Source organism: Oncorhynchus gorbuscha, linkage group LG01, assembly GCF_021184085.1.
Source record: "Oncorhynchus gorbuscha isolate QuinsamMale2020 ecotype Even-year linkage group LG01, OgorEven_v1.0, whole genome shotgun sequence".
NCBI classification, from domain to species: Eukaryota; Metazoa; Chordata; class Actinopteri; order Salmoniformes; family Salmonidae; genus Oncorhynchus; species Oncorhynchus gorbuscha.
The window spans coordinates 118,389,214-118,414,434 of NC_060173.1; the positions used below are offsets into that span (position 1 = coordinate 118,389,214).

Sequence of the window (25,221 nt, forward strand, 5' to 3'; positions counted from 1 at the left end):
ATACAGATTGACACCAACACTACTGATACAGACACCAACACTACTGATACAGACAGACACCACCACTACTAATACAGACACCAACACTACTGATACAGATAGACACCAACACTACTAATACAGACACTAACACTACTGATACAGATAGACACCAACACTACTGATACAGATAGACACCAACACTACTAATACAGACACTAACACTACTGATACAGATAGACACCAACACTACTGATACAGATTGACACCAACACTACTGATACAGATAGACACCAACACTACTAATACAGATAGACACCACCACTACTGATACAGATAGACACCAGCACTACTAATACAGATAGACTCCAACATTACTAATACAGATATACACCAACACTACTAATACAGCTATATGAGGTAGTGTGGGGTGATTCCTCCAACCAGTAGTGTGGGGTGATTCCTCAAGCCAGACCACCCTGATGTGATGAGGTAGTGTGGGGTGATTCCTCAAGCCAGACCACCCTGATGTGATGAGGTAGTGTGGGGTGATTCCTCCAGGTCGTTGTACTTCAGTTCCTTTACGTCGGCCACGTGGCAACTCTCCCTCTCTCACAAACACACCCAGTACGCCATCATCCTGCTGGTCTCCATAAGGACTGGTTTTATCCTCTGTTAGCATTCTTTAAACAGTTTGCACAAGGCCATGTGCTCTGAGATCGTTTCCAGCTGTGTTGAGCTAGAGCGAAAAAGAAAGTGTGTGTGAGTGAGTGAGTGAATGCTTCTGTATTTGTCTGTGTATGTGGCAGTACTGTGGCAGTGGTTTCCCTTCTATGGTGGAGAGAGAGAGTTATGTGGTGCAGAGAGAGAGAAGGAGACACAGAGAGAGAGAGAGAGAGAGAGAGAGAGAGAGAGAGAGAGAGAGAGAGAGAGAGAGAGAGAGAGAGAGAGAGAGAGAGAGAGAGAGAGAGAGAGAGAGAGAGAGAGAGAGAGAGAGAGAGAGACACAGAGAGAGAGAGAGAGAGAGAGAGAGAGAGAGAGAGATATGTGGTGCAGAGAGAGAGAGACACACAGAGAGAGAGAGCGAGAGAGAGAGAGAGACTTTAAAACACTATAAACGTACACTCAGAAGCAAAAAAGCACAGTACAACAGCAAGCAGCTGACACTAATTGAGGAGTCCATAAACACACACAACTTCTGGCAAAATTGGAAAAAAATGTAAAAATCTAAACAAGAGGAATTAGCGATACAGAATGGTGACATATGGTGAACTCATTTTAAAACCTTCTACAACACCGTTCAAATTGACACAAACGCAGAACTACGACAAATTCATGAGAATGGGTTAGAAAAAGCTATAAAGGACAATCAAAATCCACTGGACTCTCCAATTACTGACCAGGAGCTCTATAAGAAACTAAACTATTACTGACCAGGAGCTCTATAAGAAACTAAACTATTACTGACCAGGAGCTCTATAAGAAACTAAACTATTACTGACCAGGAGCTCTATAAGAAACTAAACTATTACTGACCAGGAGCTCTATAAGAAACTAAACTATTACTGACCAGGAGCTCTATAAGAAACTAAACTATTACTGACCAGGAGCTCTATAAGAAACTAAACTATTACTGACCAGGAGCTCTATAAGAAACTAAACTATTACTGACCAGGAGCTCTATAAGAAACTAAACTATTACTGACCAGGAGCTCTATAAGAAACTAAACTATTACTGACCAGGAGCTCTATAAGAAACTAAACTATTACTGACCAGGAGCTCTATAAGAAACTAAACTATTACTGACCAGGAGCTCTATAAGAAACTAAACTATTACTGACCAGGAGCTCTATAAGAAAGTAAACTATTACTGACCAGGAGCTCTATAAGAAACTAAACTATTACTGACCAGGAGCTCTATAAGAAACTAAACTATTACTGACCAGGAGCTCTATAAGAAACTAAACTATTACTGACCAGGAGCTCTATAAGAAACTAAACTATTACTGACCAGGAGCTCTATAAGAAACTAAACTATTACTGACCAGGAGCTCTATAAGAAACTAAACTATTACTGACCAGGAGCTCTATAAGAAACTAAACTATTACTGACCAGGAGCTCTATAAGAAACTAAACTATTACTGACCAGGAGCTCTATAAGAAACTAAACTATTACTGACCAGGAGCTCTATAAGAAACTAAACTATTACTGACCAGGAGCTCTATAAGAAACTAAACTATTACTGACCAGGAGCTCTATAAGAAACTTCAGGCTCTCAGATTTAAAAAGGCATGCGAACCTGATGGATTCCTAAATGAGATACAAAATTCACTAGTGCAAAATTTCAATTGGCTATATTAAAACTGTTTAATTTGATCCTGAGTGTAGGTTATTTCCCTCACATCTGGAATCAAGGACTCATAACCCCAATCTTTAAGAACAGAGACTAATTTGACCCTAACAGAGGCATTTGTGTGAACAGTAACATTTACATTTAAGTCATTTTAGCAGACGCTCTTATCCAGAGCGACTTACAAATTGGTGCATTCACCTTATGACATCCAGTGGAACAGTCACTTTACAATAGTGCATCTAAATCTTAAAGGGGGGTGAGAGGGAATACTTATCCTATCCTAGGTATTCCTTAAAGAGGTGGGGTTTCAGGTGTCTCCGGAAGGTGGTGATTGACTGGGGAAGGTTTTTTCTAATATTATAAATGTAAGAGTTCTAAACTTCCTTAATAAGCACAATGTCTTGAGTAAAAGCCCAATTGGATTTATACCAAAACATCGCACAACTGATCATATTTACACCCTACACACCCTGATAGATAAACATGTCCACCAAAATATACACTCGCTTTATCGACATCCAAAAAGCATTTGATTCTATTTGGCATACAGGACTGTTCTACAAAGTTATTGAAAGTGGTGAAGGGGGTAAAACATATGACAGAATTAAATCAATGTATACTGGCAATACGTGCAGCATTGAAATTGGTAAGAAAATAACATAATTATTTAACCAGGTGCGGGGCCTTCGCCAGGGTTGTAATCTGAGCGCTGCCCTCAGCCCCTGGTGTTAGTCTCCACAATTCAGACTCTTGTTGTTGGTTCTCAGGGGTTTAGTGTAAAGCAGAGGTCTAATTTCCAGTGAACCTCGTGTACAATTGTAGGATAAAGTTAATCATCCTCTCTGCTCTTTTCTCCTCTCTACAGAAATGACTACTCTTCCTGACACTGCCACAACCCCACTGCCTAGACTAGAGGAGACCACCGCTGCCTCGAGAGGACCAGGTACACACGCACACAGGGCCTCACCGTGGTGTAAGGCTCAGACACGTATTGATCACGATCTGTCTGATCAGCATCATCGATTGAGCTAGCTATCCTATGTTCCAATGAGGATGTGGTTAGTCCACTGTGTGTGCGCTGGATTTGTGCTCTTATGTGTTTTCAACTAATAGCAACGTAAACTGACGCTCCGTCACAGAAATGAGCTGTCTCTCTTCCAACATTATGCCGCTAACATTATAATGCTAACATTATGCCGCTAACATTATAATGCTAACATTATAATGCTAACATTATGCCGCTAACATTATAATGCTAACATTATGCCGCTAACATTATAGTGCTAACATTATGCCGCTAACATTATAATGCTAACATTTTGTCGCTAACATTATGCCGCTAACATTATAATGCTAACATTATGCCGCTAACATTATAATGCTAACATTTTGTCGCTAACATTATAATGCTAACATTTTGTCGCTAACATTATAGTGCTAACATTATGCCGCTAACATTATAATGCTAACATTATAGTGCTAACATTTTGTCGCTAACATTATAATGCTAACATTTTGTCGCTAACATTATAATGCTAACATTTTGTCGCTAACATTATAGTGCTAACATTATGCCGCTAACATTATAATGCTAACATTATGCCGCTAACATTATAATGCTAACATTATGCCGCTAACATTATAATGCTAACATTATGCCGCTAACATTATGCCGCTAACATTATAATGCTAACATTTTGTCGCTAACATTATGCCGCTAACATTATAATGCTAACATTTTGTCGCTAACATTATAATGCTAACATTTTGTCGCTAACATTATAGTGCTAACATTATGCCGCTAACATTATAATGCTAACATTATAGTGCTAACATTTTGTCGCTAACATTATAATGCTAACATTTTGTCGCTAACATTATAATGCTAACATTTTGTCGCTAACATTATAGTGCTAACATTATGCCGCTAACATTACGATGCTAACATTATGCTGCTAACATTATAGTGCTAACATTATGCTGCTAACATTATAATGCTAACATTATGCCGCTAACATTATAATGCTAGCATTATGCCGCTAACATTATAATGCTAACATTATGCCGCTAACATTATAATGCTAACATTATAATGCTAACATTACGCTGTATGTGTGTGTCTCTGCTTCTCTCTTCTCTGCTGATTTCTGAGGGGTGATTCCAGGGTGTAGGGCTCCATGCTGATGAGGCTAACTGTAGCTAGCGTTAGCCCAGCACTCCTGTTGTTTAATCTATAATCTAGACCTCTATCAGGAGGTGTCAGGGCTCAGCGCTAATGCTGCATGCTAATCTCTAACAAGCCTCATTCAAGGCCATGGGTGTGAGTTCTCCCAAAAGGAGTGTAAGAAACTTGGAACTAACAGCACCGTGGTAGGAACTAGGCTAAATGTTCTTTATTTTACCTTTATTTAACCAGGCAAGTCAGTTAAGAACAAATTCTTATTTTCAATGACGGCCTAGGAACAGTGCGTTAACTGCCTGTTCAGGGGCAGAATGACAGATTTGTACCTTATCAGCTCAGGGATTTGAACTTGCAACCTTTCGTTTACTAGTCCAACGCTCAAACCACTAGGCTACCCTGCCGCCCCATGTAATGGGTTTAACTTATCTTGTTCTCTCTCTCTCCTTTTCCCTCTCTACCCCTCCTCTTTAGGCACTACTGTGTGGTCTCTGGGCGGTCTGTGTGACTTTGAGTCCAGTCTGTGTGGCTGGATTCCAGACAGCATGTCAGAGCTGAGCTGGTCTCTCCACAGCGGCAGCATCTCGTCTGGTCTAACACCCAGTCTGGATCTACCTCTCTCTCTGCCCAAAGACGGTCAGTACCGCTCACATTTACAGCCATCTGGTCATCACTGGACAGGAGACACACTGATATTTATAGAGAGGTGACACCTGGTATTAACATGGCCATCTGGTCATCACTGGACAGGAGACACACTGATATTTATAGAGAGGTGACACCTGGTATTAACATGGCCATCTGGTCATCACTGGACAGGAGACACACTGATATTTATAGAGAGGTGACACCTGGTATTAACATGGCCATCTGGTCATCACTGGACAGGAGACACACTGATATTTATAGAGAGGTGACACCTGGTATTAACATGGCCATCTGGTCTTCACTGGACAGGAGACACACTGATATTTATAGAGAGGTGACACCTGGTATTAACATGGCCATCTGGTCATCACTGGACAGGAGCAACACTGATATTTATAGAGAGGTGACACCTGGTATTAACATGGCCATCTGGTCATCACTGGACAGGAGACACACTGATATTTATAGAGAGGTGACACCTGGTATTAACATGGCCATCTGGTCTTCACTGGACAGGAGACACACTGATATTTATAGAGAGGTGACACCTGGTATTAACATGGCCATCTGGTCATCACTGGACAGGAGACACACTGATATTTATAGAGAGGTGACACCTGGTATTAACATGGCCATCACTGGACAGGAGACACACTGATATTTATAGAGAGGTGACACCTGGTATTAACATGGCCATCTGGTCATCACTGGACAGGAGACACACTGATATTTATAGAGAGGTGACACCTGGTATTAACATGGCCATCTGGTCATCACTGGACAGGAGACACACTGATATTTATAGAGAGGTGACACCTGGTATTAACATGGCCATCTGGTCATCACTGGACAGGAGACACACTGATATTTATAGAGAGGTGACACCTGGTATTAACATGGCCATCTGGTCATCACTGGACAGGAGACACACTGATATTTATAGAGAGGTGACACCTGGTATTAACATGGCCATCTGGTCATCACTGGACAGGAGACACACTGATATTTATAGAGAGGTGACACCTGGTATTAACATGGCCATCTGGTCTTCACTGGACAGGAGACACACTGATATTTATAGAGAGGTGACAGCTGGTTTTTGGATCCTGGATCTGTCAGAATCCATGCTGAAACGGGGTGTCTCTGCATATTATGCGTTGGAATATGGTCTAATGGCCGCATCATTTATAGGCATATTAATCAGACCCTGAAGCCCACAGTAACATGTATCCCTCTTTATGGCAGTACAGCCTTCCGCCCCATCAGTACAGCCCCCCCCATCCCTTCCGCCCCATCCCCTCCTATGCCTTCCACCCCATCCCATCCCCTCGTTCTGTCACTCCACCTGTATCCACCTGTATCTACCTCTATCTACCTTTATCTACCTGTTTCCACCTCTATCTACCTTTATCTACCTCTATCTACCTTTATCTACCTGTATCTACCTGTATCTACCTCTCTAGCTATATCTACATGTATCTACCTCTATCTACCTTTATCTACCTCTATCTACCTTTATCTACCTGTATCCACCTGTACCTACCTTTATCTACCTGTATATACCTCTACCTACCTGTATCTACCTCTACCTACCTCTATCTACCTGTATCTACCTCTATCTACCTGTATCTACCTCTATCTACCTGTATCCACCTCTATCTACCTGTATCCACCTGTACCTACCTCTATCTACCTGTATATACCTCTACCTACCTCTATCTACCTGTATCTACCTCTATCTACCTCTATTTACCTGTATCTACCTCTATCTACCTGTATCTACCTCTATCTACCTCTATCTACCTGTATCTACCTCTACCTACCTCTATCTACCTGTATCTACCTCTACCTACCTCTATTTACCTGTATCTACCTCTACCTACCTCTATCTACCTGTATCTACCTCTATCTACCTCTATCTACCTGTATCTATCTCTACCTACCTCTATCTACCTCTTTCTACCTCTATCTACCTGTATCTACCTCTACCTACCTCTATCTACCTGTATCTACCTGTATCTACCTCTATCTACCTGTATCTACCTCTACCTACCTCTATCTACCTGTATCTACCTCTATCTACCTGTATCTACCTCTACCTACCTCTATCTACCTCTACCTACCTCTATCTACCTCTACCTACCTCTATCTACCTGTATCTACCTCTATTTACCTGTATCTACCTCTATCTACCTGTATCCACCTCTATCTACCTGTATCCACCTGTACCTACCTCTATCTACCTGTATATACCTCGACCTACCTCTATCTACCTGTATCTACCTCTATCTACCTCTATCTACCTCTATCTACCTGTATCTACCTCTATCTACCTGTATATACCTCTACCTACCTCTATCCACCTGTATCAACCTGTATCTTCTCCATAACTCCACATCTCCTGTCCCATGGGCCCTACACTCCACATCTCCTGTCCCATGGGCCCTACACTCCACATCTCCTGTCCCATGGGCCCTACACTCCACATCTCCTGTCCCATGGGCCCTACCTTAACACCACTAAGATGTTCTCCCTCCCCCATCTCTCTTTCCTCTACTTCCTGAGCTCCAGCCCAGTCCTGTTTCTATCGTGGCCTGACTTTCCCATCTGAACTCCACACACACACACACACACACACACACACACACACACACACACACACACACACACACACACACACACACACACACACACACACACACACACACACACACACACACACACACACACACACACACACACACACCCAGCGGTGTCATGAACTCCAACAATCTGAGGAGGTGCAAAGTACGTGAGGATGGCCGGGGGGTAATTTAGCTTCCAAACAACTGAAATTCTATTTGAAAAATATGTACGGTCTATTTTTCTGCATATCTAAAGCATACCTCTTGAGCTGTCTGTATCCTCTTGACTGGTGGTTCTGTCTGTATCCTCTTGACTGGTGGTTCTGTCTGTATCCTCTTGACTGGTGGTTCTGTCTGTATCCTCTTGACTGGTGGTTCTGTCTGTATCCTCTTGACTGGTGGTTCTGTCTGTATCCTCTTGACTGGTGGTTCTGTCTGTATCCTCTTGACTGGTGGTTCTGTCTGTATCCTCTTGACTGGTGGTTCTGTCTGTATCCTCTTGACTGGTGGTTCTGTCTGTATCCTCTTGACTGGTGGTTCTGTCTGTATCCTCTTGACTGGTGGTTCTGTCTGTATCCTCTTGACTGGTGGTTCTGTCTGTATCCTCTTGACTGGTGGTTCTGTCTGTATCCTCTTGACTGGTGGTTCTGTCTGTATCCTCTTGACTGGTGGTTCTGTCTGTATCCTCTTGACTGGTGGTTCTGTCTGTATCCTCTTGACTGGTGGTTCTGTCTGTATCCTCTTGACTGGTGGTTCTGTCTGTATCCTCTTGACTGGTGGTTCTGTCTGTATCCTCTTGACTGGTGGTTCTGTCTGTATCCTCTTGACTGGTGGTTCTGTCTGTATCCTCTTGACTGGTGGTTCTGTCTGTATCCTCTTGACTGGTGGTTCTGTCTGTATCCTCTTGACTGGTGGTTCTGTCTGTATCCTCTTGACTGGTGGTTCTGTCTGTATCCTCTTGACTGGTGGTTCTGTCTGTATCCTCTTGACTGGTGGTTCTGTCTGTATCCTCTTGACTGGTGGTTCTGTCTGTATCCTCTTGACTGGTGGTTCTGTCTGTATCCTCTTGACTGGTGGTTCTGTCTGTATCCTCTTGACTGGTGGTTCTGTCTGTATCCTCTTGACTGGTGGTTCTGTCTGTATCCTCTTGACTGGTGGTTCTGTCTGTATCCTCTTGACTGGTGGTTCTGTCTGTATCCTCTTGACTGGTGGTTCTGTCTGTATCCTCTTGACTGGTGGTTCTGTCTGTATCCTCTTGACTGGTGGTTCTGTCTGTATCCTCTTGACTGGTGGTTCTGTCTGTATCCTCTTGACTGGTGGTTCTGTCTGTATCCTCTTGACTGGTGGTTCTGTCTGTATCCTCTTGACTGGTGGTTCTGTCTGTATCCTCTTGACTGGTGGTTCTGTCTGTATCCTCTTGACTGGTGGTTCTGTCTGTATCCTCTTGACTGGTGGTTCTGTCTGTATCCTCTTGACTGGTGGTTCTGTCTGTATCCTCTTGACTGGTGGTTCTGTCTGTATCCTCTTGACTGGTGGTTCTGTCTGTATCCTCTTGACTGGTGGTTCTGTCTGTATCCTCTTGACTGGTGGTTCTGTCTGTATCCTCTTTGACTGGTGGTTCTGTCTGTATCCTCTTGACTGGTGGTTCTGTCTGTATCCTCTTGACTGGTGGTTCTGTCTGTATCCTCTTGACTGGTGGTTCTGTCTGTATCCTCTTGACTGGTGGTTCTGTCTGTATCCTCTTGACTGGTGGTTCTGTCTGTATCCTCTTGACTGGTGGTTCTGTCTGTATCCTCTTGACTGGTGGTTCTGTCTGTATCCTCTTGACTGGTGGTTCTGTCTGTATCCTCTTGACTGGTGGTTCTGTCTGTATCCTCTTGACTGGTGGTTCTGTCTGTATCCTCTTGACTGGTGGTTCTGTCTGTATCCTCTTGACTGGTGGTTCTGTCTGTATCCTCTTGACTGGTGGTTCTGTCTGTATCCTCTTGACTGGTGGTTCTCTTTCTATGAAACTAAATGTGCTTCTCTGCATCTCTGCTAAAATCTGGATAAGAGATTGAAAGGAATGTTCAGTACATTTATTAATTGATTGCTATACAGTACTAGTCAAAGGTGTGAACACACCTACCCATTCAAGGTTTTTCTTAATTTTTTTACTATTTTCTACATTGTAGAATAATAGTGAAGACATCAAAACTATGAAATAACACAGATGGAATCATGTAGTGACCAAGAAAGTGTTAAACAAATCATTAACTTATATTTCTATTTTATATTTGAGATTCTCCAAAGTAGCCACCCTTTGCCTTGATGACAGCTTTGCACACTATGAATGCACACAGCCTCCCAACACAATAGCTGACCTTGTCTGTGTCCAAAATAGCACCCATTTTTCCTTTTATGTTTGACCAGCGCCCATCAGACGTCGTGCACCATAGAGGGTTCCGTTTGGGACGGAGATACTGTCTGACCTTCACATTCACCAATGTGTGCTTGGGGCCTCCTGCTCATCACACAGAGAAAGAGAAGAAGAAGAAATGACCCAGTAACATAACAGGAAGTGGTTGTTTAATCAAGTGCATTAGTCTAGCAAGCTCCTCTGAGGGGAAGGTGTGCACTACGTCCCAGGATACAATCACATGCAAGTGCACACACGGCCTGTGTTACCTACCAGGCAGATCACTGTGGGTTACCTCACAGGCAGATCACTGTGGGTTACCTACCAGGCAGATCACTGTGGGTTACCTCACAGGCAGATCACTGTGGGTTACCTACCAGGCAGATCACTGTGGGTTACCTCACAGGCAGATCACTGTGGGTTACCTCACAGGCAGATCACTGTGGGTTACCTCACAGGCAGATCACTGTGGGTTACCTCACAGGCAGATCACTGTGGGTTACCTCACAGGCAGATCACTGTGGGTTACCTCACAGGCAGATCACTGTGGGTTAACTCACAGGCAGATCACTGTGGGTTACCTCACAGGCAGATCACTGTGTGTGTTACCTCACAGGCAGATCACTGTGTGTGTTACCTCACAGGCAGATCACTGTGGGTTACCTCACAGGCAGATCACTGTGTGTGTTACCTCACAGGCAGATCATTGTGGGTTACCTCACAGGCAGATCACTGTGTGTGTTACCTCACAGGCAGATCACTGTGGGTTACCTCACAGGCAGATCACTGTGTATTCTCCCTCACAGGCAGATCACTGTGTGTTCTCCCTCACAGGCAGATCACTGTGTGTTACCTCACAGGCAGATCATTGTGGGTTACCTCACAGGCAGATCACTGTGTGTGGTACCTCACAGGCAGATCACTGTGGGTTACCTCACAGGCAGATCACTGTGTATTCTCCCTCACAGGCAGATCACTGTGTGTTCTCCCTCACAGGCAGATCACTGTGGGTTACCTACCAGGCAGATCACTGTGTGTGTTACCTCACAGGCAGATCACTGTGTGTTACCTCACAGGCAGATCACTATGTGTGTTCTCCCTCACAGGCAGATCACTGTGTGTGTTACCTCACAGGCAGATCCCTGTGGGTTACCTCACAGGCAGATCACTTTATGCTAAGTAGTACTGCATGTAGCTATCAAGTGATGCTTCCTAAATAGCACCCTATTCGGTATATAGTGCACTACCTTTGACAAGAGCCTTATTGGCCCTAGGGTGCCATTTGGGAAGTAGAAGAAGTAGAATTAATTTATCTTTCCCAGGATCAAACAGAAACAAGTTTGGACTGTATTAATTAAAGAGAAGAGCAATTTAGGCACTTTATTCTGTCTTTCCCAAATGGCTCCCTATTCTATAAATAACCCCTTATGGCCCCTGGACAAAAGTAGTGCACTATGTAGGACATAGAGTGCAATATGGGACACAGACACTGTGAAGAAATAGTTAGTTACTTCCTCATCAACCTTGATTTATAATTCATTCATCTTGATGTGTTTTCTAATTCATCAACGTTTTATCTAACTGGAAAAGACTGGCTGTAAAATAATATCAATAAATCAGCTCTTCTCTATGGCTGAGAGAGGGGGTTGAGAGGATTATAACTGCTGTGAAAAGTTATGTGTGCGTGTGTGTGAGAGAGAGAGAGAAAGAGAGAGAGAGAGAGACAGAGACAGAGAGACAGAGAGAGAGAGACAGAGAGAGAGGGAGACAGAAAGGCGGAGAGACAGAGAGACGGAGAGAGAGAAACAGAGAGACAGAGAGACAGAGACGGAGAGAGAGAGACAGAGAGAGAGACAGAGAGAGAGAGACAGAGAGAGAGAGACAGAGAGAGAGACAGAGAGAGACAGAGAGAGAGAGACAGAGAGAGAGAGACAGAGAGAGAGAGACAGAGAGAGAGAGAGAGAGAGAGAGACAGAGAGAGACAGAGAGAGACAGAGAGAGACAGAGAGAGACAGAGAGTGATTAAGATTGTGATAAGAGATGAGATGACAGAGAGAGACAGGGGAAGAAGAATGTCAAATCAAATCTAAATCAAATCAAATCAAATTGTATTTGTCACATACACATGGTTAGCAGATGTTAATGCGAGTGTAGCGAAATGCTTGTCAAGTCAAATGTCTACTGTTTGCTGATGATCTGGTGCTTCTGTCACCAACCAAGGAGGGTCTACAGCAGCACCTAGATCTTCTGCACAGATTCTGACAGACCTGGGCCCTGACAGACCTGGGCCCTGACAGACCTGGGCCCTGACAGACTGGGGCCCTGACAGACTGGGGCCCTGACAGACCTGGGCCCTGACAGACCTGGGCCATGACAGTAAATCTCAGTAAGACCAAAATAATGGTGTTCCAAAAAAGGTCCAGTCACCAGGACCACGAATACAAATTCTAAACAGATTCTGTCAGACCTTGGGGCCCTGACTGTAAATCTCAGTAAGACCAAAATAATTGTGCTCCAAAACAGGTCAAAACCCCAAACATGCAGAGCAGATTTAGGACAATAACTGCAAGTTAGCAAAATCCATAAAAGAGCCATTAAATTCTACAACCACCTTAAAGGAAGCGATTCCCAAACCTTCCATAACAAAGCCATCACCTACAGAGAGATGAACCTGGAGAAGAGTCCCCTAAGCAAGCTGGTCCTGGGGCTCTGTTCACAAACACAAACACAGCCCCAGGACAACAAATAAAAACTAATTTAGACCCAACCAAATCATGAGAAAACAAAAAGATAACTATTTATCACACTGGAAAGAAGCAACCAAAAATTAACCAAAAAAAACCCAGATCAAATTAGAATGCAATCAAATCAAATCAAATCAAATTAGAATGCAATCAAATCAAATCAAATTAGAATGCAATCCAATCAAATCAAATCAAATTTTATTTGTCACATACACATGGTTAGCAGATGTTAATGCGAGTGTAGCGAAATGCTTGTGCTTCTAGTTCCGACAATGCAGTGATAACCAACAAGTAATCTAACTAACAATTCCAAAACTACTGTCTTATACACAGTGTAAGGGGATAAGGAACATGTACATAAGGATATATGAATGAGTGATGGTACAGAGCAGCATACAGTAGATGGTATCGAGTACAGTATATACATATGAGATGAGTGTGTAGACAAAGTAAACAAAGTGGCATAGTTAAAGTGGCTAGTGATACATCTGTTACATAAGGATGCAGTCAATGATGTAGAGTACAGTATATACATATGCATATGAGATGAATAATGTAGGGTAAGTAACATTATATAAGGTAGCATTGTTTAAAGTGGCTAGTGATATATTTACATCATTTCCCATCAATTCCCATTATTAAAATGGCTGGAGTTGGGTCAGTGTCATCAATACAGTAGGGACATCAATACAGTAGGGACCCTAAACAGCGAGCACACAGTGAAAGGTTACCTGACCACTTTGACTGACCAAACATTAAGAAAACCATTGACTATGTACAGACACAGTGAGCATAACCTTGTTATTAAGAGACACAGTCGTAGGCAGACCCGGTTCTTGAGAGAAGACAGGCTATCAATCAATCAAATGTATTTATATAGCCCTTCGTACATCAGCTGATATCTCAAAGTGCTGTACAGAAACCCAGCCTAAAACCCCAAACAGCAAGCAATGCAGGTGTAGAAGCACGGTGGCTACGAAAAACTCCCTAGAAAGGCCAAAACCTAGGAAGAAACCTAGAGAGGAACCAGGCAATGAGGGGTGGCCAGTCCTCTTCTGGCTGTGCCGGGTGGAGATTATAACAGAACATGGCCAAGATGTTCAAATGTTCATAGATGACCAGCAGGAGATTATAACAGAACATGGCCAAGATGTTCAACTGTTCATAGATGACCAGCAGGAGATTATAACAGAACATGGCCAAGATGTTCAACTGTTCATAGATGACCAGCAGGGTTGTAAAGGGTACAACAGGTCAGTGCATCAGGAGCAAATATCAGTTGGCTTTTCATAGCCAAGAATTAGCCAAGCAAGGGGACACTCCATACTGTATTGATGGCTAGGGGACACTCCATGCTGTATTGATGGCTAGGGGACACTCCATATTGTATTGACGATTAGGGGACACTCCCTACTGTATTGATGTCCCTACTGTATTGATGGCTAGGGGACACTCCATATTGTATTGATGATTAGGGGACACTCCCTACTGTATTGATGTCCCTACTGTATTGATGGCTAGGGGACACTCCATATTGTATTGATGATTAGGGGACACTCCCTACTGTATTGATGTCCCTAATGTATTGATGGCTAGGGACACTCCATATTGTATTGATGATTAGGGGACACTCCCTACTGTATTGATGTCCCTACTGTATTGATGGCTAGGGGACACTCCATATTGTATTGATGATTAGGGGACACTCCCTACTGTATTGATGTCCCTACTGTATTGATGGCTAGGGGACACTCCATATTGTATTGATGATTAGGGGACACTCCCTACTGTATTGATGGCTAGGGGACACTCCCTACTGTATTGATGGCTAGGGGACACTCCATACTGTATTGATTGGTAGGGGGCACTCCATATTGTATTGATGGCTAGGGGACACTCCCTACTGTATTGATGGCTAGGGAAACTCCTACTGTATTGATGGCTAGGGGACACTCCATATTGTATTGATAGCTAGGGGACACTCCATACTGTATTGATGGCTAGGGGACACTGCATATTGTATTGATGATTAGGGGACACTCCCTACTGTATTGATGGCTAGGGGACACTCCATATTGTATTGATGATTAGGGGACACTCCCTACTGTATTGATGGCTAGGGGACACTCCCTACTGTATTGATGGCTAGGGACACTCCATACTGTATTGATTGGTAGGGGACACTCCATATTGTATTGATGGCTAGGGGACACTCCCTACTGTATTGATGGCTAGGGAAACTCCCTACTGTATTGATGGCTAGGGGACACTCCATATTGTATTGATAGCTAGGGGACACTCCATACTGTATTGATGGCTAGGGGACACTCCATATTGTATTGATGATTAGGGGACACTCCCTACTGTATTGATGGCTAGGGGACACTCCATACTGTATTGATGGCTAGGGGACACTCCATAGTGTATTGATAGCTAGGGGACACTCCATACTGTATTGATGGCTAGGGGACACTCCACACTGTATTGATGGGTAGGGGACACTCCATACTGTATTGATGATTAGGGGACACTCTATACTGTATTGATAGCTAGGGGACACTCCATATTGTATTGATGGGTAGGGGACACTCCATACTGTCTTGATGGCTAGGGGACACTCCATACTGTATTGATGATTAGGGGACACTCCATACTGTATTGATGGCTAGGGGACACTCCATACTGTATTGATGATTAGGGGACACTCCATACTGTATTGATGGCTAGGGGACACTCCATACTGTATTGATGGCTAGGGGACACTCCATACTGTATTGATAGCTAGGGGACACTCCATATTGTATTGATGGCTAGGGGACACTCCATACTGTATTGATGATTAGGGGACACTCCATACTGTATTGATAGCTAGGGGACACTCCATACTGTATTGATAGCTAGGGGACACTCCATACTGTATTGATAGCAAGGGGACACTCCATACTGTATTGATAGCTAGGGGACACTCCATACTGTATTGATGGCTAGGGGACACTCCATACTGTATTGATGGCTAGGGGACACTCCATACTGTATTGATGATTAGGGGACACTCCATACTGTATTGATGATTAGGGGACACTCCATACTGTATTGATGGCTAGGGCACACTCCATACTGTATTGATGGCTAGGGGACACTCCATACTGTATTGATGATTAGGGGACACTCCATACTGTATTGATGGCTAGGGCACACTCCATACTGTCTAACTCTGATTTCTCTGTGTTCCTGTCCTTCAGACGTGGGTAACTTCCTCCACATCGAGGCCAGCCCCAGGACAGAGAGGCAGCGAGCCCGTCTGGTGAGCCCCGCTGTGGGGCCTGAGAGAGGGCCGCTGTGCCTGCTCTTCAACTACCAGCTCCAGGGGCCCGAGAACCAGGGCCTTGGGTCCCTCAGGATCCTCATCAGAGACAAAGACCGGGAGGAAACTCTGCTCTGGGCCCTCAGAGGAGACCAGGGGGTCCGTGTGGAAGGAGGGCGCACCATCCTGCCCCAGTCACCCAAAGAGTACCAGGTACCAAACCCACAGACCGTAGTACTAGTGTTCTTGATTAGTGACAGTTAATTTATTTCACAGAGTTAATAATGAAGTCTATGATCTCCTTTTCTCTCCGTCAAGGTGGTGATTGAGGGCTTCTTTGAGCACAGCAACCGAGGACACATCTGGATCGACAATATCCACATGAGCTCCAGTACTGAGCTGGAACAGTGTACCCGTAAGCGCATCCTCACGTCTGTTTTGACCTCGGCGAGCAGGAGACTGATTCCCACCAGTTACATGAGGCTGCAAACCGTCCCCGGGCTAACTGGTCTGTCTGACACACAGCATAGCCCAGAGAAAGACACACACCCTCCCTCTTCAGTCATACCCTCTCATTCATGATACCCCCCCCCCCCCCGTGGGAATCGAACCCACGACCCTGGCATTACAGGCACTATGCTCTACCAACTCATTCATTAAAGGGGACTTTCTTTCTGGTTCTGCATCTCTCCACATGGTCCCAAAGTCAAGTTCACAAAAAGGGGAAAAAAAGAGAGAAGAAAAATCGTATAAATGTTCTCGTTCACAAAACCATGAAAGTAGGCCATGCGCCTATGATTCTAATCTATATTTAATGACATCTTTCTCCCTCTTTGGTTATCACAGTCTTCCACTGTCATCAGAGGGAATTACTAGACTCCCTCTCAGACACAGTACAGTAGGCTAGACTCCCTCTCAGACACAGTACAGTAGGCTAGACTCCCTCTCAGACACAGTACAGTAGGCTAGACTCCCTCTCAGACACAGTACAGTAGGCTAGACTACCTCTCAGACACAGTACAGTAGACTAGACTCCCTCTCAGACTCACCTTCCTCTCTCAGTCTCACCTTCCTCTCTCAGTCTCACCTTTCTCTCAGTCTCAACTTCCTCTCAGTATCACCTTCCTCTCAGTCACAACTTCCTCTCAGTCTCACCTTCCTCTCAGTCTCAACTTCCTCTCAGTATCATCTTCCTCTCAGTCTCACCTTCCTCTCAGTCTTACCTTCCTCTCTCAGTCTCAACTTCCTCTGTCGGTCTCACCTTCCTCTCAGTCTCACCTTCCTCTCAGTTTTACCTTCCTCTCAGTCTCACCTTCCTCTCATTCTCACCTTCCTCTCAGTCTGCTGTAGTATGTTGATCAGAATGGCATTGCATTTTTAATACAATTTAGTCCTTCTCTTTCTTTCAGAACCCTTCGCTGCATTCCCTCCTGACATGACTGGTGAGTTGGCCTTGTTACCTTTGACTACTTCCTGTTTCCTGTGCGAACGTTCGTCTACTTCCTGTATGAATACGTGTTGCTTCCTGCTTGTCGCTCCGACCCAGCTTGCAGTTACGACACTGGTCCATAAACACTAATTTACCTGATTCTATTATGTGATTCGATTCCATTCTAAATCACAGTCTTAAACGAATGACTATGCTGTTCCAAAACTGCATCTGAATCTTGTTTAGGTATAAGGAAAACAGAGGAGAAATTGCTTCCAGGTTTTCAGTTTGTCGGGGTATTGAACTTGTTCCCGAGGTTATTATATCGGTGGGAATTCGGGACGCTACTGTTACCAACATAATGCATCCCGGCATTATGATCAGAGCATGTGTCCCTGCATGTCTGAGGTCAAGCATCCGTCCCGTTATGTCCCGTTACGATGTTGTCTCTACACATAAACAGGTGAACAGAGTCTTAAGGAAACACCACACGCTAATGTTTTGAATTAGCTTTTATATTTTCAGTGAAATATTTGTTGTTCCATTATATCGGTGTACAAACTCAGTGAAGGTAGTGCCCTCATGTGCATTAGGGTTTTGTATGTACCAGGTGTCCAGGGTCTGTACAGCTGTAGGTACTGGAAGACTAGGGTATGTACAGCTGTAGGTACTGGAAGACTAGGGTATGTACAGCTGTAGGTACTGGAAGACTAGGGTATGTACAGCTGTAGGTACTGGAAGACTAGGGTATGTACAGCTGTAGGTACTGGAAGACTAGGGTATGTACAGCTGTCTCTACTGGAAGACTAGGGTATGTACAGCTGTCTCTACTGGAAGACTAGGGTATGTACAGCTGTAGGTACTGGAAGACTAGGGTATGTACAGCTGTCTCTACTGGAAGACTAGGGTATGTACAGCTGTCTCTACTGGAAGACTAGGGTATGTACAGCTGTCTCTACTGGAAGACTAGGGTATGTACAGCTGTTGGTACTGGAAGACTAGGGTATGTACAGCTGTAGGTACTGGAAGACTAGGATATGTACAGCTGTAGGTACTGGAAGACTAGGGTATGTACAGCTGTCTCTACTGGAAGGCTAGGGTATGTACAGCTGTCTCTACTGGAAGGCTAGGGTATGTACAGCTGTCTCTACTGGAAGACTAGGGTATGTACAGCTGTAGGTACTGGAAGGCTAGGGTATGTACAGCTGTCTCTACTGGAAGACTAGGGTATGTACAGCTGTCTCTACTGGAAGGCTAGGGTCTGTACAGCTGTAGGTACTGGAAGGCTAGGGTATGTACAGCTGTAGGTACTGGAAGACTAGGGTATGCACAGCTGTAGGTACTGGAAGGCTAGGGTATGTACAGCTGTAGGTACTGGAAGACTAGGGTATGCACAGCTGTAGGTACTGGAAGACTAGGGTATGTACAGCTGTCTCTACTGGAAGGCTAGGGTATGTACAGCTGTAGGTACTGGAAGACTAGGGTATGTACAGCTGTAGGTACTGGAAGGCTAGGGTATGTACAGCTGTAGGTACTGGAAGGCTAGGGTATGTACAGCTGTCTCTACTGGAAGGCTAGGGTATGTACATCTGTCTCTACTGGAAGGCTAGGGTATGTACAGCTGTAGGTACTGGAAGGCTAGGGTATGTACAGCTGTAGGTACTGGAAGGCTAGGGTATGTACAGCTGTCTCTACTGGAAGACTAGGGTATGTACAGCTGTAGGTACTGGAAGGCTAGGGTATGTACAGCTCTGGGTCCTGGAAGGCTAGGGTATGTACAGCTGTCTCTACTGGAAGACTAGGGTATGTACAGCTGTCTCTACTGGAAGGCTAGGGTATGTACAGCTGTCTCTACTGGAAGACTAGGGTATGCACAACTGTAGGTACTGGAAGACTAGGGTCTGTACAGCTGTCTCTACTGGAAGGCTAGGGTATGTACAGCTGTAGGTACTGCAAGGCTAGGGTATGTACAGCTGTCTCTACTGGAAGACTAGGGTATGTACAGCTATAGGTACTGTACTGTACTTTGATGTACTGTACAACACTCTACTGTATTCTACTCTATTCTACTGCACTGTGCTGTACTGTACTGTACTCTATTCTACTGAACTGTACTCTACTGTACTGCACTGTACTCTATTCTCCTGCACTGTACTGTACTGTACTCTACTCTATTCTACTGCACTGTGCTGTGCTCTAATGTACTGTACTCTACTGTAATCTACTCTACTGTACTCTACTCTACTGTAATGTGCTCTACTGTACTGTACTGTACTCTACTGTACTGTACTATACTATACTGTACTGTACTGTACTGTACTGTACTGTACTCTACTCTACTCTACTCTACTCTACTCTACTCTACTCTACTCTACTCTACTTTACACTACTCTACTGTATTGCCATCTACTGTACTCTACTCTACTCTACTCTACTCTACTCTACTCTACTCTACTCTACTCTACTCTACTCTACTGTATTGCCATCTACGGTACTCTACTGTACTCTATTCTATTCTACTCTACTCTACTCTACTCTACTCTACTCTACTCTACTCTACTCTACTCTACTCTACTGTATTGACATCTACTGTACTCTACTGTACTCTATTCTACTGTACTGTACTGTACTGTACTGTACTCTACTCTACTCTACTCTACTCTACTCTACTGTATTGCCATCTACTGTACTGTACTGTACTGTACTGTACTGTACTGTACTGTACTGTACTCTACTCTACTCTACTCTACTCTACTCTACTCTACTCTACTCTACTCTACTGTATTTACATCTACTGTACTCTATTATAATCTAATCTACTCTACTCTACTGTACTCTATTCTACTCTACTCTACACTACTCTACTGTATTTACATCTACTGTACTCTATTCTACTCTACTCTACTGTACTGTACTCCACTCTACTCTACTGTACTCTACTGTAATCTACTCTACTGTACTCTACTCTACTGTAATCTACTCTACTGTACTCTACTCTACTGTACTCTACTCTACTGTATTTACATCTACTGTAATCTACTGTACTCTATTCTACTCTACTGTACTGTACTCCACTCTACTGTACACTCCTCTGCTGAACTCTAGTCTACTGAGGTAGAGGAGATTAGAGGAGATGAGAGGAGAGGAGGGGAGGGGAGGGAAGAGGAGAGGACAGAAGAGGAGGGGAGGGGAGGGGAGGGGAGAGGAGGGTAGAGGAGAGGAGAGGAGGGTAGAGGAGAGGAGAGGTGGGTAGAGGAGAGGAGAGGAGAGGAGAGGAGAGGAGAGGAGAGGAGAGGAGAGGAGAGGAGAGGAGAGGAGAAGAGGAGAGGAGAGGAGAGGAGAGGAGAGGAGGGTAGAGGAGAGGAGAGGAGGGTAGAGGAGAGGAGAGGAGAGTAGAGGAGGTTAGAGGAGAGAAGACGAGGGTAGAAGAGAGGAGAGGAGGGTAGAGGAGAGGAGAGGAGAGGAGGGTAGAGGAGAGGAGAGTAGAGGAGAGTAGAGGAGGGTAGAGGAGAGGAGACGAGGGTAGAAGAGAGGAGAGGAGGGTAGAGGAGAGGAGAGGAGGGTAGAGGAGAGGAGAGAAGGGTAGAGGAGAGGAGGGTAGTGGAGAGGAGGGTAGAGGAGAGGAGAGGAGGGTAGAGGAAAGGAGAGGAGAATAGGGAAGAGGAGAGGAGGGTAGAGGAGAGGAGAGGAGGATAGAGGAGAGGAGAGGAGGGTAGAGGAGCGGAGAGGAGGATAGAGTAGAGGAGAGGTGGGTAGAGGAGAGGAGAGGAGGGTAGAGGAGAGGAGAGGAGGGTAGAGGAGAGGAGAGGAGGATAGAGTAGAGGAGGGTAGAGGAAAGGAGGGGAGAATAGGGTAGAGGAGAGGTGGGTAGAGGAGAGGAGAGGAGGGTAGAGGAGAGGAGAGGAGGGTAGAGGAGTAATAGACAGTAGAGCTAACTATCTCCTCCTGTTCTGTAATAGACAGTAGAGCTAACTATCTCCTCCTGCTCTCTCCTAGACAGTAGAGCTAACTATCTCCCTCCTGTTCTGTAATAGACAGTAGAGCTAACTATCTCCCTCCTGCTCTCTCCTACACAGTAGAGCTAACTATCTCCCTCCCGTTCTTTAATAGACTGTAGAGCTAACTATCTCCCTCCTGTTCTGTAATAGACAGTAGAGCTAACTATCTCCCTCCTGTCTTTCTAGTCTTTCAATTAGGCAGACAGCTGAGTTGAGGTCAAATATGGTCCTGGAAAACTGTCTCTCTAAAGGGGCACAATCTTAGATTCAAACAGTGCACTCTCAGACTAGAGCTTTCAAATCAAAGTTAAGATCGATGATAACAACTGAAAAACGTAAAATCATGTATGATCAAATCCGAAATAGCTCAAAGCTATGATCTGTGATACCACCTGAAGAGGTTGTTTTAACTTCGTCGCCAGATTTTCTCTTGTTTGAATTCAGTCCAGTGTATTCAGTATTTGGCAGGTTAAACAATTATATTGAAATGACCAAACAAGCCTTTATTGCAGGCTATATAATGGATTACCTATTCATCAGGCTATATAATGGATTACCTATTCATTAGGCTATATAATGGATTACCTATTCATCAGGCTATATAATGGATTACCTATTCATCAGGCTATATAATGGATTACCTATTCATCAGGCTATATAATGGATTACCTATTCATTAGGCTATATCATGGATTACCTATTCATCAGGCTATATAATGGATTACCTATTCATTAGGCTATATCATGGATTACCTATTCATCAGGCTATATAATGGATTACCTATTCATCAGGCTATATAATGGATTACCTATTCATCAGGCTATATAATGGATTACCTATTCATCAGGCTATATAATGGATTACCTATTCATCAGGCTATATAATGTATTACCTATTCATTAGGCTATATAATGGATTACCTATTCATCAGGCTATATAATGGATGAACCATTCCTCAGGCTATATAGTGTATAACCTATTCATTAGGCTATATAATGGATTACCTATTCATCAGGCTATATAATGGATTAACTATTCCTCAGGCTAAATAATGGATTACCTATTCATCAGGCTATATAATTGATGAACCATTCCTCAGGCTATATAGTGTATAACCTATTCATTAGGCTATATAATGGATTACCTATTCATTAGGCTATATAATTGATTAACTATTCCTCAGGCTATATAGTGTATAACCTATTCATTAGGCTATATAATGGATTAACTATTCCTCAGGCTAAATAATGGATTACCTATTCATCAGGCTATATAATTGATTAACTATTCATCAGGCTATATAGTGTATAACCTATTCATTAGGCTATATAATGGATTACCTATTCATCAGGCTATATAATGGATTAACTATTCCTCAGGCTAAATAATGGATTACCTATTCATCAGGCTATATAATGGATTAACTATTCCTCAGGCTAAATAATGGATTACCTATTCCTCAGGCTAAATAATGGATTACCTATTCCTCAGGCTATATAGTGTATAACCTATTCATTAGGCTATATAATGGATTACCTATTCATTGGGCTATATAATTGATTAACTATTCCTCAGGCTATATAGTGTATAACCTATTCATTAGGCTATATAATGGATTACCTATTCATCAGGCTATATAATTGATTAACTATTCCTCAGGCTATATAGTGTATAACCTATTCATTAGGCTATATAATGGATTACCTATTCATCAGGATATATAATGGATTACCTATTCATTAGGCTATATAATGGATTACCTAATCATTAGGCTATATAATGGATTACCTATTCATTAGGCTATTTAATTGATTAACTATTCCTCAGGCTATATAGTGTATAACCTATTCATTAGGCTATATAATGGATTACCTATTCATCAGGATATATACTGGATTACCTATTCATTAGGCTATATAATGGATTACCTATTCATTAGGCTATATAATGGATTACCTATTCATTAGGCTATATCATGGATTACCTATTCATTAGGCTATATAATGGATTACCTATTCATTAGGCTATTTAATTGATTAACTATTCCTCAGGCTATATAGTGTATAACCTATTCATTAGGCTATATAGTGTATAACCTATTCATTAGGCTATATAATTGATTAACTATTCCTCAGGTTATGTCATAGTCCCAATCTGCCGTATAAAACCTGCCTGCTGCTCTCCACAAAGAACGATCGATAATCTCCAAAATTATAGCTGCATAAACCTGGCTTTGCAATGCATTTTATCAAACAAGGTCCAACCTCAGCAATGGCAGAAGCATGAGCCTCTGCTTGTCTATGTTCAGTACATGTCTGTTTTGTTTGTAAAAGTATTATTTTTTAAATACACAAATAAATCTATATATTGTGCCTTATTAAAAGACAGAAGGGTCTGCACTTTGCTGCATGCCTGCCCTGCCTTCATCTCTGCCTCCCAAGCCAACTCTCTGTGTGTCTCTGCTCTACCACCAGGGGGAGCTCTTCCTGGTGCCAGTGAGCCCACAGTAGACACAGAGGTGTCAGTGCAGCCCATCCCCCCCTTCTGGTATTATGTAATGGCCGGCGTTGGGGCTCTGTTGCTCCTGGCATCATTCACTCTGGTCGTGGTTCTCTGTTGTCACCGCTATCAACTAGCAGCCAAGAAGAACAGCCAGCACTCAGTGTCCTACCAGAGTGCCCACTACCACAGCTCTCACTACGGCCCTGGGCCTAACCACAACCACTACCCCGGGCCTGGGGGGGTTATGTCGACCCACTACCCCGACAGAGGGCCTCTGTCTGGGTTGGGGCTGGCAGGACCCTCCGCACCTCCAATGGAGCCCATGCTGTCTATCAGGCTGGAGAAGGAGGATGAGCATTGAGGCTCCCAGTGCTTACTATGTTTGACACAGAGACAGACAGACAGACAGAGAGACAGTACTGTGACTGGGCGGGCTGAACCAGACGGAACACCTTCCCTCAGATATCTATAGACACCCTCAGATGATGTCATGAAGGAACGATCTGGTGCGACTGGCCCTCTGTTTGGGAATCTGCTGTCTCTGAAGGAGAATTTAAATTAAACAACAACAACATTAAGAGCAACAGAAAAAAAAGTGCAGAAAAGGCACCTAAGTTTCCTTCTGTCGCTGATATTGTTGGTTCCTCTTCCTCTTCCTCTGTTGCTGCTTTGTGGCTTTAAGACAGGACGAGGAGGGTTTGCTGTGATGATGTGCTTCCTGTTTCATTGAGCTTGTTTACGTCCAAAACGTCCAGCCAGAACCCTTAGCGGCGGGGCCCCGACTCCCACAAAGGGTTTCTGGGAAAGATGTGATTCGGAATATGAGTCTACATCTCAATTGGCACCCTATTCCGTATATAGTGCACCATGGGCCCTGGTCTAAACTAGTGTGCTGTATAGGGGTAGTTTGCCATTTGGGACGGCCCTTAGTCTTTCAGTTAAACCTTTGATTGAACAGTCCAGAGGAGAGGACACTCTTATAGCGGTGCCAAGATGCTGTAGGGAGGAGAGACGGAAACCGAGACAGAGATTGAGTGGGTGAGAGAGGAGAGGAGAAAA

General features: G+C 43.8%; 1 protein-coding gene across 1 annotated transcript; it reads left to right on the top strand.

Moving 5' to 3' along the window:
- Positions 1–3,202: 3,202 nt before the first annotated feature.
- Positions 3,203–25,211, top strand: LOC123992764 (neuropilin-2-like). The gene is made up of 6 exons (XM_046294300.1): positions 3,203–3,278; positions 4,989–5,150; positions 16,171–16,445; positions 16,551–16,647; positions 17,642–17,674; positions 24,135–25,211. Exons 1-6 carry the CDS (start codon positions 3,203–3,205, stop codon positions 24,521–24,523), a joined length of 1,032 nt encoding a protein of 343 aa, XP_046150256.1. The 3' UTR covers positions 24,524–25,211.
- Positions 25,212–25,221: the final 10 nt, after the last annotated feature.